Source organism: Poecilia reticulata, chromosome 11, assembly GCF_904066995.2.
Source record: "Poecilia reticulata chromosome 11, P_reticulata-male-v2, whole genome shotgun sequence".
NCBI classification, from domain to species: Eukaryota; Metazoa; Chordata; class Actinopteri; order Cyprinodontiformes; family Poeciliidae; genus Poecilia; species Poecilia reticulata.
The window spans coordinates 29,281,490-29,293,167 of record NC_088840.1 but is presented as its reverse complement, the minus strand read 5'-3'; the positions used below and the strand labels follow the sequence as shown (position 1 = coordinate 29,293,167).

The 11,678-nt window shown below is 45.9% G+C and overlaps 1 protein-coding gene across 3 annotated transcripts in view; it reads right to left on the bottom strand.

Annotated features, from left to right (window-relative positions):
* The window catches only part of sall3b (spalt-like transcription factor 3b), a 13,138-nt gene extending 1,666 nt beyond the window's left edge, over positions 1-11,472 (bottom strand). Inside the window, exons 1-4 of one of the 3 annotated variants that reach the window (XM_081612333.1) lie at positions 10,692-11,472; positions 1,889-3,562; positions 884-1,801; positions 534-805 (exon numbers count right to left, since the gene is read on the bottom strand). In XM_081612333.1, the coding sequence (XP_081468459.1) occupies positions 534-805; positions 884-1,801; positions 1,889-3,562; positions 10,692-10,779 (2,952 nt within the window). In that variant the 5' untranslated portion in view covers positions 10,780-11,472. Of the gene's footprint in view, positions 1-533; positions 806-883; positions 3,563-10,691 lie in introns of all 3 variants that reach the window. The other 2 variants (XM_008402443.3, XM_008402444.3) reach the window with 2 other exon arrangements.
* Between the last annotated feature and the right edge of the window lie 206 nt (positions 11,473-11,678).

Sequence of the window (11,678 nt, the reverse complement as noted above, 5' to 3'; positions counted from 1 at the left end):
AAAGTAAGAAGGACAGAAGAAACAAGTTAGGAAACAAAGGAAAGACGGTAAACAAAACTAAGGGAAAAAAGTCTGGTGTAGATTGATATGTAACAACAATTTATATTGGAAAATGCTAATAAAAATTGAAAACAGGTTTTCCTGGAAAACTTGGTAAACTAACAGAAGGTGACAGTCTTTCCCTGTCAGTATGTTGCTGCACAATATATGGCGCGTTCACACAAACGCGTTTCGCGCCTCTGGTTTACATTCAAAGTAAACCAGAGGCGCGTTGCGGCCGTTTCGCGCATCAAGCGCAGCGCGATTTGAAACATTTGGGGCATTTGACACATGAAGGATGTCCAATGTGTCCGACAAATAGGCTGGACTGGCAATGGAAAACAATGGCTACAGCAATTTTGACGCATCTGACGAGCCCTCGACGTGCTAGCAGATACACTTTGAATGTAAAGCAGACGCACGAAATGCGTTTGGTGTGAACGCACCAACAGAGCTTCAACAGAGTTAGCTAAGTGTCTGACAGGACGGCATACCTTCAGGTTGCCCTTCGTGGTGAATGCTCTCCCGCAGACAGAGCAGACGAACGGTTTCTCTCCAGTGTGCGTGCGCTCGTGGATCTGCAGGGCGCTGGCCGATGAGAAGTTTTTCCCACATGCTTTACAGTTGTGCTGTTTGGGCGTCCGCCGGGGAAGACCGAGCAGAGAGGCGGTCATCATGCTGTTCAGCTGAGTCTGACCGCTCACTTCAGCTTTAATGGAACAGGAGGACGAGCAGTGGATCAGGTTGGAGACGCTCTGATCTGTAGCTGAAAGCACAGAGCAAACAGTGAGAAGGTGCAGCGTTTTCAGGATGTTGACATCAAGACACGTGACTTTAGTTTTACCTCTGTCTCGGCTCAGCTGGAAGGACACGCTGTACTGACTCTCATCCTTCAGCCAGGCTTTGCTTGGATCTGGTACTGATGTTGGACACTGCTCTCTCTTCACTGACGCAGCCAGAAGCTCCTCCGGTTTGCTAGTGTCGGTGGTCTGGAGGAGACTGATTGCCAGGCCTTCAGAGACACTTTGAGGAAGAGATGTTGGTGCATGTGGAGAACAGGAGGATTCAGATGCATGGGGGCTGTTTTCCATAGTTTTCTCTGATGAAGCACCATCAGCACTCAGCAGGCTGCTGTCTCCATCTAAAAGCATTTTTTCAGTGAAGCAGTGGTTCGGACCCACTGAGGTGTCAACCATCCTCGTTTGGTTGTTCAGGGCTGCTGCACCTAACAGTTCGGACACGGACTTTAGAGGAGATCTGCAGTCAACAATGAAGGGTTTAGGTGGATTAATATTCTCCTCCATGTTTTCTAGCTCCTCTTCCTCATCGTCCGTGGAGAGGTCATCAGTGAGGTCATTGCCATTACTACTGAGACTTTCGTAGCTGTCCATGTCCTGCAGTCTCTCCATCGCGGCCGTGTCGGGTGTCTGGCCAACCATGTGCAGACGGATGTGCTGTTGCAAAGCCACTGCGTTGGTGAACTTCTTCTCACAGATTGGGCATGAGTGCTGGACCTGAACCGGAGGGGTTTCTCTGTGGACAGTCACATGGGTCTTCAGGTTCCCTTTGGTGGTGAAAGCCCGGCTGCAAGCTTTGCACTTGAAGGGCCTCTCGCCAGTGTGGACTCGGTAGTGCATCCTGAGCGCGCTCTGACAGCTGAGGATGCGGTGGCACAAAATGCACTGGTTGGGGTCGCTGAGCTTTTTGTCGATGTTCTCCACCAGTTGCTGAAGCTTCGAGGTTTCAGACGTTTGAAGAGAATCTGTGAGGTGTAAGACAGGCGGAGAACTGGAGTCAAAAGATGCTGAGGTGTTGAGTACTGGTGTGGTGGTCCGGCTGGGTATCTCACCAACTGGGTCAGCCCTCGGTGACTGAGTGTGGCTTTGAGGCAGCTGGGCCTCATCTGTTTTCAGTATTTTGGAGGCATCAGTTTGCGGAACAGGAGAGAAACCGGCCTGGACGCCTCGCTGGTTTGGTGGATCAGACACACATTCACTAGGAGCTGCCTGGTAGGGAGACTTAACTAATGCTGATACATTTACTGGGTCACTAGAGCCTCCAACTCTAGGGATAGTGGAGGAAAGTGGGAGAGCTAGAGTGGCAGGAAGAGTTGCTACCAATAGCTTGCTGTCCAACCACGAGGACACAGGTTTTTCTGGAGTGACAGACATACCGTAGGGAATCCCAGAGCTGGTTGGCACATTGTCCAGATACTCTGGCACAGGGAAAGGGTTCATCTGGACATTAGGATACTTATCTTTGTGCCTCTGGAAGTGCACCTTTAGGTTCCCCTTGGTGGAGAAACGGTTGCCGCAGATGTTACATTTGAAGGGCCGCTCCCCTGTATGGGAGCGCAGGTGGATCTGCAGCGCACTGTCGCTGCCAAACACTTTGGCACAGAACCGACATTTATGCTTGAAGAACGGTTCCTCTGGGCTGGGCTTTGCTTCAAACAGAGGCAGGTTGGGAAGTTTGCCTTTCCGCTGCTTGATGAGAGCCGACAGGGGGTCAAGTGCGTTGGCTGTGGCTGCAATGCTGGCCAGGGGGTTGGGGAAGATGACGCCACTGGGAGGGCTCTGAGGTAGAAACGGCAGACTGGAGGAAGAGCTGAGTAGGCCAGGCTGTGGCAGACAGGCGGAGGAGCTACTGATGCTGCTGGAGTCACTGCAGGGAGGAAGCAGCATGCTGCTGCAGATGGGAGAGGAGGAGCTTTCTGGGGACGAGGACATCAAGGCGGACTTTCCACAGAAAGAGTGTGAGGGGAGACTTTGTGGCTTTTCAAGCACAGCAGGTAAAGACTCAGCAGCCTGTCCATTAATGGAGGAGGGCATGGTTCCTGACAGAGGCAGGATAGGAGGAGGGATGACTCGTAGGTTGGAGTCCAGAGCCACGGGCCTGGAAGCAGGGTTTAATGCTGCTTGTGTCGGCTGAGGCTTCATGACAGATACCTGGCTGCAGATCTGCTCGATGAGCTGCAGCTGACGGACCTGTTGCTGCTGCAGAGCCAGCAGGTGCTCCAGGATTACAGGGATGGCTGCTGAAGTGGCCTTCTCGCCCAGACTGCTGCTCTTCATCCCCTGGGAGAACTGGGCCACCGCCACCCTGGTGCTGTGGAGGATCTCCAGCGTGACGTTGGTCCCTGGCATCCTGCCGGCTGCAGACGCTTGAGTGGAGTCAGGAGGAGGGGGGTTGGGCGCCTCCAGATCCAGATCTTCATCCCAATCCCTCCTTTCTTCTAATTGGTCCAGACTGTCATTGTCATTGGTCAGCTCGAAGGCGGCATCCGTGGACTCTGCCGCCGAGGAGTTGCTGGATGCTACGCTGGGAAGCGGGGACGCCTCGACCGGAGGCTCCTCAGGAAGATCGTCCTTCACCACCAGCACCATTGGCTCCTCTGTGCAGACTCCCTGATGCCTCATCATTTCAGTCCAGGTGAAAAACTGAGCACAACACCTGGCGCAGATGTGCGTCTCCTCACTGCTTCTGCTTCCTGCTCCAACCTCCACAGCTAGGCCGGCAGCTACTGGGAGGAAACACAGGAGTCAGGGGGGAAAAACTCATCATCATCTCTTCACCTTTTCATTTTTATCTTTCAGGTCCATCCATACTGAGGCTCCTAACCCAGCACTGCTTCAGTTACTGAGGTTTGAGGTCAGTTTGGGATAGACACCTGAAGAAGTGAGGAATATCCGCTGGTTTGGATTCTTTCACATCACGGGAGATTTCAGGAGTCAGAAAACCGAATCAGATCTTCCTCCACATCTGGGCCTAACCACACAGAACCTGAAGATTGTAGTTTTGTAGAAAAGCAGAGATTGAAGCTCCAGTTCAGGAAGCTGCTGTGCTTCACCTTCCCTTCTTTATCTGTCATGTTGGCTGAACAACATTTTTAATTTACACTTTAATATCATCTGACCTTCCATCATTACCTGCTCAATTATCATGGATAAAAATGAACTCCAACATATTTATATCCACATATCTCTATGATATTTATGAACATAGACAAAAATATCCTGAAACCCTCAATGTTGTAAACTGCAACTATGTACTAGAACTTACTGGGAACCAGTCTCAATGCAAGGATAAGCATGTTTGGATAATTGATGGTTCAATGAATTAAAATCCCTAAATAATAAAATTCTGATGCTAAGTCAGGCATGTGTCTGTTTTGCTGGGTGACCACATGCAGTCACTTTTTGTAGTTGATATTCCAGCCCATTCCTCCAGGCTCCTTCAGATTTGATGGTTTTCTCCCAGGAACCCTGGACTTTGGTGTAATTCACAGATTTTCAATACGATTCAGGTCAGGGCTTTGTGTAGGCCAGTGAGTAACGTTCACCCTGGTTTTCTACAGACAGCTCTTCACCAACGATCATGGATTGATGGATGATTTGGGTCGTAGTCATCTAAAACATCCAACGTGTTTTGGGTGTGTTGGATGGTTGCCATGTTGGTTGTTTGCCATGTTGGATGTTGGATGTTGGATGGTTGTCATGTTGGATGGTTGCCATGTTGGATGGTTGTCATGTTGGATGTTGGATGGTTGTCATGTTGGATGTTGGATGGTTGCCATGTTGGATGGTTGTCATGTTGGATGTTGGATGGTTGTCATGTTGGATGGTTGTCATGTTGGATGGTTGCCATGTTGGATGTTGGATGGTTGTCATGTTGGATGGTTGCCATGTTGGATGGTTGTCATGTTGGATGATTGTCATGTTGGATGGTTGTCATGTTGGATGATTGCCATGTTGGATGATTGTCATGTTGGATGGTTGCCATGTTGGATGGTTGTCATGTTGGATGGTTGCCATGTTGGATGTTTGTCATGTTGGATGGTTGCCATGTTGGATGATTGCCATGTTGGATGATTGTCATGTTGGATGGTTGCCATGTTGGATGGTTGTCATGTTGGATGGTTGCCATGTTGGATGTTGGATGGTTGTCATGTTGGATGGTTGCCATGTTGGATGGTTGTCATGTTGGATGATTGTCATGTTGGATGGTTGTCATGTTGGATGTTGGATGGTTGTCATGTTGGATGGTTGTCATGTTGGATGGTTGCCATGTTGGATGTTGGATGGTTGTCATGTTGGATGGTTGCCATGTTGGATGGTTGTCATGTTGGATGATTGTCATGTTGGATGGTTGTCATGTTGGATGATTGCCATGTTGGATGATTGTCATGTTGGATGGTTGCCATGTTGGATGGTTGTCATGTTGGATGGTTGCCATGTTGGATGTTTGTCATGTTGGATGGTTGCCATGTTGGATGATTGCCATGTTGGATGATTGTCATGTTGGATGGTTGCCATGTTGGATGGTTGTCATGTTGGATGGTTGCCATGTTGGATGTTGGATGGTTGTCATGTTGGATGGTTGCCATGTTGGATGCTGGATGGTTGTCATGTTGGATGGTTGCCATGTTGGATGTTGGATGGTTGTCATGTTGGATGGTTGCCATGTTGGATGTTGGATGGTTGTTCTGTTGGATGTTTGTCATGTTGGATGGTTGTCATGTTGGATGGTTGCCATGTCGGATAGTTGTCATGTTGGATGGTTGCCATGTTGGATGGTTGTCATGTTGGATGTTGGATGTTGGATGATTGTCATGTTGGATGGTTGCCATGTTGGATGTTGGATGGTTGTTCTGTTGGATGTTTGTCATGTTGGATGGTTGCCATGTTGGATGATTGTCATGTTGGATGGTTGTCATGTTGGATGATTGTCATGTTGGATGGTTGCCATGTTGGATGATTGTCATGTTGGATGGTTGCCATGTTGGATGGTTGTCATGTTGGATGTTGGATGTTGGATGGTTGTCATGTTGGATGGTTGCCATGTTGGATGATTGTCATGTTGGATGGTTGCCATGTCGGATAGTTGTCATGTTGGATGGTTGCCATGTTGGATGGTTGTCATGTTGGATGATTGTCATGTTGGATGGTTGCCATGTTGGATGTTGGATGGTTGTCATGTTGGATGGTTGCCATGTTGGATGTTGGATGGTTGTTCTGTTGGATGTTTGTCATGTTGGATGGTTGTCATGTTGGATGGTTGCCATGTCGGATAGTTGTCATGTTGGATGGTTGCCATGTTGGATGGTTGTCATGTTGGATGTTGGATGTTGGATGATTGTCATGTTGGATGGTTGCCATGTTGGATGTTGGATGGTTGTTCTGTTGGATGTTTGTCATGTTGGATGTTTGCCATGTTGGATGATTGTCATGTTGGATGGTTGCCATGTTGGATGATTGTCATGTTGGATGGTTGTCATGTTGGATGATTGTCATGTTGGATGGTTGCCATGTTGGATGATTGTCATGTTGGATGGTTGCCATGTTGGATGGTTGTCATGTTGGATGTTGGATGGTTGTCATGTTGGATGGTTGCCATGTTGGATGATTGTCATGTTGGATGGTTGCCATGTCGGATAGTTGTCATGTTGGATGGTTGCCATGTTGGATGGTTGTCATGTTGGATGTTGGATGTTGGATGATTGTCATGTTGGATGGTTGCCATGTTGGATGTTGGATGGTTGTCATGTTGGATGGTTGCCATGTTGGATGTTGGATGGTTGTTCTGTTGGATGTTTGTCATGTTGGATGGTTGTCATGTTGGATGGTTGCCATGTCGGATAGTTGTCATGTTGGATGGTTGCCATGTTGGATGGTTGTCATGTTGGATGTTGGATGTTGGATGATTGTCATGTTGGATGGTTGCCATGTTGGATGTTGGATTGTTGTTCTGTTGGATGTTTGTCATGTTGGATGTTTGCCATGTTGGATGATTGTCATGTTGGATGGTTGCCATGTTGGATGATTGTCATGTTGGATGGTTGTCATGTTGGATGATTGTCATGTTGGATGGTTGCCATGTTGGATGATTGTCATGTTGGATGGTTGCCATGTTGGATGGTTGTCATGTTGGATGTTGGATGTTGGATGGTTGTCATGTTGGATGGTTGCCATGTTGGATGATTGTCATGTTGGATGGTTGCCATGTCGGATAGTTGTCATGTTGGATGGTTGCCATGTTGGATGGTTGTCATGTTGGATGTTGGATGTTGGATGATTGTCATGTTGGATGGTTGCCATGTTGGATGTTGGATGGTTGTCATGTTGGATGGTTGCCATGTTGGATGTTGGATGGTTGTTCTGTTGGATGTTTGTCATGTTGGATGGTTGCCATGTCGGATAGTTGTCATGTTGGATGGTTGCCATGTTGGATGGTTGTCATGTTGGATGTTGGATGATTGTCATGTTGGATGGTTGCCATGTTGGATGTTGGATGGTTGTCATGTTGGATGGTTGCCATGTTGGATGATTGTCATGTTGGATGGTTGTCATGTTGGATGATTGTCATGTCGGATGGTTGCCATGTTGGATGTGATGCGCCAGATTCAGGTTTGCTGCTGACTTTTTGAAGTTTCCTTGCAAATCTTTGCATGTCCCTCTTTCTTCATCAATCCTTCAGCCTTGTTGAGGTTCCCAGTATCCCCACAGGGTTATACTTGATTGATTGATTGATTGATTGATTGATTGATTGATTGATTGATTGATTGATTGATTGATTGATTGATGATAATCTGTGAGTTTTACCACAAAAGAAGATGCTTTGGCTAAATGAAATGTCAGTTCTTAAGGGTGCTAATATTTTTGACAGTTGTATTTTTTTACTTTTGCTAAAGAATTTACAAAATAAAAACTAAGATGTCTGGAAGAGCTGTGCTGAAAAATCATTTATCTGTTTAATGGCACCTGAGAAATATTTGAAAATGATTTTTGGAGAAACTAATCTTGAGCTCGGCAGAATATTCAGATAGTTGCAGTGATCTCACAGGTTCTGACTCATTTCTAAGACATAAATTCATACTTTGTGGTGAATCTTTGCGTTGTTTTAACATGTAAGTGCAAAAATTTACTGTAGATGTTTCGTTTATCATCAAAATGCTTCAAGCTGCAAATGACCAGGAAACAAGAAATATGAAAAACATTTTCTGGAGGACATGAACTTATTTTCTACTTGCATTAACTTATTTTCATTCTTATTAAAGAGAAAAACAAGTTCTGCATATTTTACAGCGGACCTAATGTTAAGTTATGATTTTACTCAATTTGTCTTACAGAGCAGAATTATTTTCCATCCATCATGCAAAACCCCTGATTCACATTTATTTCTTCCAAGAAGTGAAAACCTTCATTTTTCAAATGTTCTGGATATTTTCAGACATTTTAAGCTGCTTCATTCTAAATCCTTCAGGCAGAAAAGTGTCTTTAGCTGCTAAGGTGAGGTGTTGATCTGAGGTTTGTTGCCTGAGATCAACACCTGGTTCCTTATAGTGTGGAAACACGTTTATTTTCAGAAATGTAGAAGTTACGTTTTATTAAAACTGGATGTAAACAGAATCTAAATATTTCATCTAAACTGTAATTGTTGATCTGCTTCATTCATATCACAGATATCATCTTCCCCACGCTCCACTGGTAAAAACGGCTCGTTTTAAACTTTTCATAATCCAAATGCGACATGAGCTGCTGCAGCTGTTGTAACCCTGTGAAGAGATGATAATAAAATGAAAACAAAAGTTTTTAAGCCACTCGTGTTAATTATCAACCCAAAAATCAATGAGTTAACCGACATCCCAGCATTCAGACACATAATGACATTTCAAGCTTTGCATTGATTTTCTGTGCATTTACATAACTCAGTGTGCAGTTTGGACAAACGTTGGGACGGTGTCCATAAAGCTGCAGGTTTAAGTCTTTGTACTGGTCCAACACAACGCGCCGTCTGCTTTTCAGAACCCGGACCGTCTCAGAGTCATTTCTTTCATTCCCAGAGTTCCGGTTCTGCACCAGGAGCAACTTGAGCGGTTTTGAGTCTGCAACTGTTTTACTTCTTTAGACACCAGAAGGCCATCAGCTGACGATGAAAGAGGAAAAAGCCCCAAACGAAGCCTGCAGATCTGTTCAATTTCAGCATCTTCATCTCATTTTGTCAATTATTCCTGCAGCTGATTTTTGATGATTTACGCCAAGATTTCATAATTTCGGTGTTGCATCTGTTCAGGCGTTGCTCCATTAGGAAACAGACAACAGAGCAGATGGAGGATGAGCTGAAGATTATTGCTTCATGTTCTGCAACTTCAGAAATGATGGTTTAGAAAAATGAGGACAAAATGTGAGAGACATGCAGTTTTCTTTAATCCTGGGAGATTTTTGGAAAATGTAGTTTTTCCTTCTGGAACAAGATATAAAATGTGTTCTTTGACTTAAACACACATTAGTTCAAAGTGATTTAATCTAAGTGTAAAAAGTAACAGCTAGTTGCTCTGTTTAGTCAGATCAGCACAGACTGAGTTTAAAATGAAGGGAAAGTAGTAAAAGGTGACAGCAGAGCCGAGCTGCAGCTCAACTCATCCGAGGGAAATAATCAGCACTCTGGAGGTGGGTGGTCCGAACACTTTCACCGTTTCAGCTCCGCGTTTTCTCTCCACAGTTTGGGATTTATTTCCAGGAAAAACAAAGATCCGGTTGGATTTTACCCTTTAAATCTGTTTCCAAATATAACAGGAAATTATTTCCAACTGCTGCAGCCGGTCAGGGCAGCAAACACGTTTAGGGCTTCTTCTTCTTCTTCTTCTTCTTCTTCTTCTTCTTCTTCTTCAACCTTTTGGCGTCAAGAGACGAGAGCCGGACATCCTGGAGCTGCAGCGCGGCGTGGGCCCCGGGCTCCAGAGGGCCACGCGTCACACACTAACTGTGTTTTGATCCGGACACGGACCGCTCGTCACTCCCAGGGAGAGGCGGACAAAGGTTAAGTCAGGGGGCCGAAGAGAAGCCCTCCTCTTCCTCCTCCCAGAAATAAAGATGCTAGATATGATTCTGAAAAAACCCTGAAAAATCTGGGATTATGATCAATAAATTACAAAATCTGAACTCCAGGCCTATCAGTAAATTATTATAAAACTGAATAAGGAATAAATAAATTCTGTAATTACTAGAGATGATGCCTGAAAAGTTGACTGAAATTTAAACAGTTTGTTTCATTCAGCAAATGAATTAAATGATTTGATATAAATAAAAGAAATGAATCAGATTTTTATGAATTTGTGCTCCAAAGTTTAAAATATGATCGAGTCTCACTGAAACAGCTCAACATTAAAAAAGGTAAATTATTTAATCATTTGTAAATAGTGAGGTGTCATTATTAGCAAATTAATCTGTTTCTTAATGTAAATAGACAACAGCAGCCATAGACACATTTTCATTTCATTTTGCTTGAGAGAATCGTTAATTATTCAACTGAAATCAGTTTCCAGAAAGAAAACATTTTTCTTTCTTTCTTCTTCTTATTATTATTATTGATTTATTTTACAAATTAGACAAACATTTTAGATCGAAAAGAAATAAAAATGTAAAATAATGACAAAGGACTAAATGTATTATTGATTGTCTTGGTAAAATGTTGCTGTTGGAAAAAACTGAGTTTGTCAGTTAAACGAAGAAAATAAGCTTTTTAGAAAAACTTTTTAAAGTTAAGAAATAATGTATTATTTGTTATTCTGACGCTTTTTGCAGTGGAAACATTTCGCATGAACGCCTGACCTCCTGCCCCGGACTCTTACCCCTCCTGCCCCGGACTCTTACCCGTCCTGCAGCGCGCTGCGCCCCGGCTCTCCTCTTCCTCCTCCTCGGAGCGGAGCTGCTGCGGCCTGGCTTGCTTTCGGCGGGACATGCTGCGCGCTTCGCCGCCTCCCGCCGCAGCATGGAGCGCAGACTGGGCGCCTTCAGGGCCGGTGGGGTCGGTGAAATAGGCTGCGCGCTCGGCGGCCGCTGCGCAGATTGCGCATGTCAGGGTAATTATGATGGAGGGGGGATCATGCTTGCTGCGGCTGCAGCTGCCCTCCGCTGGGTGATTGGCTGCGGTCCATGCAGCTCACGGCAGATATTGAAATGAGGGTTTGATCATAATTAGTTCACTTCCTGTCCGGTGCACGGCGGGTTTTACGCACAGCTTTGCGGGGTGCCGAACCGGGTCATTCCGAGCTGGACCCAAACTCCTCAGCAGGTCAAACCTTTGTCCTGCTCCTGGCTCCTACTGAACTCCAGCCGGATCTTCTCCTCTGAGCTGCCGGAGTTAAACGGGACGCAGCCTTCCGGACGGCTGGGTCCGGACGGTTGGGTCGGATCTCAGAACAATTCCCATCTGAAGCAGGCCGGAATCTCCTGAAACCAAGCAGGAGCTGCTGAGTAGATCAGATTTCACCGGCTGGGTGAAGAGGCGCTCAGTCCGCTGCTGGATCCCATCCCAGACTGCAGCCCGGGGGAAGTGAGGCTTCGGCGGGCCGCGCTGCCCCCGCCTCCAGGCCGTCATTAGCTCTTCGGAGGCCGGCTGCGATAGGCTGCTGGAGCCGCTGCTTCACCTCACACCAACTCCCACCATCTGCCCCCAACAGCCTGAATGCGGCCCCTCATTTACACAACTAAATGGGATAACAATAGTAATAAAAATGTCCAATCAGCAACTTTTAAATCAGGCTAATTAATCAATCAATGATATAACTACAGAGAACCCGCTGATCCACAAGGAGGACATGCAGACAGACCAGGTCGGGATTCGAACCCCAGACCTTT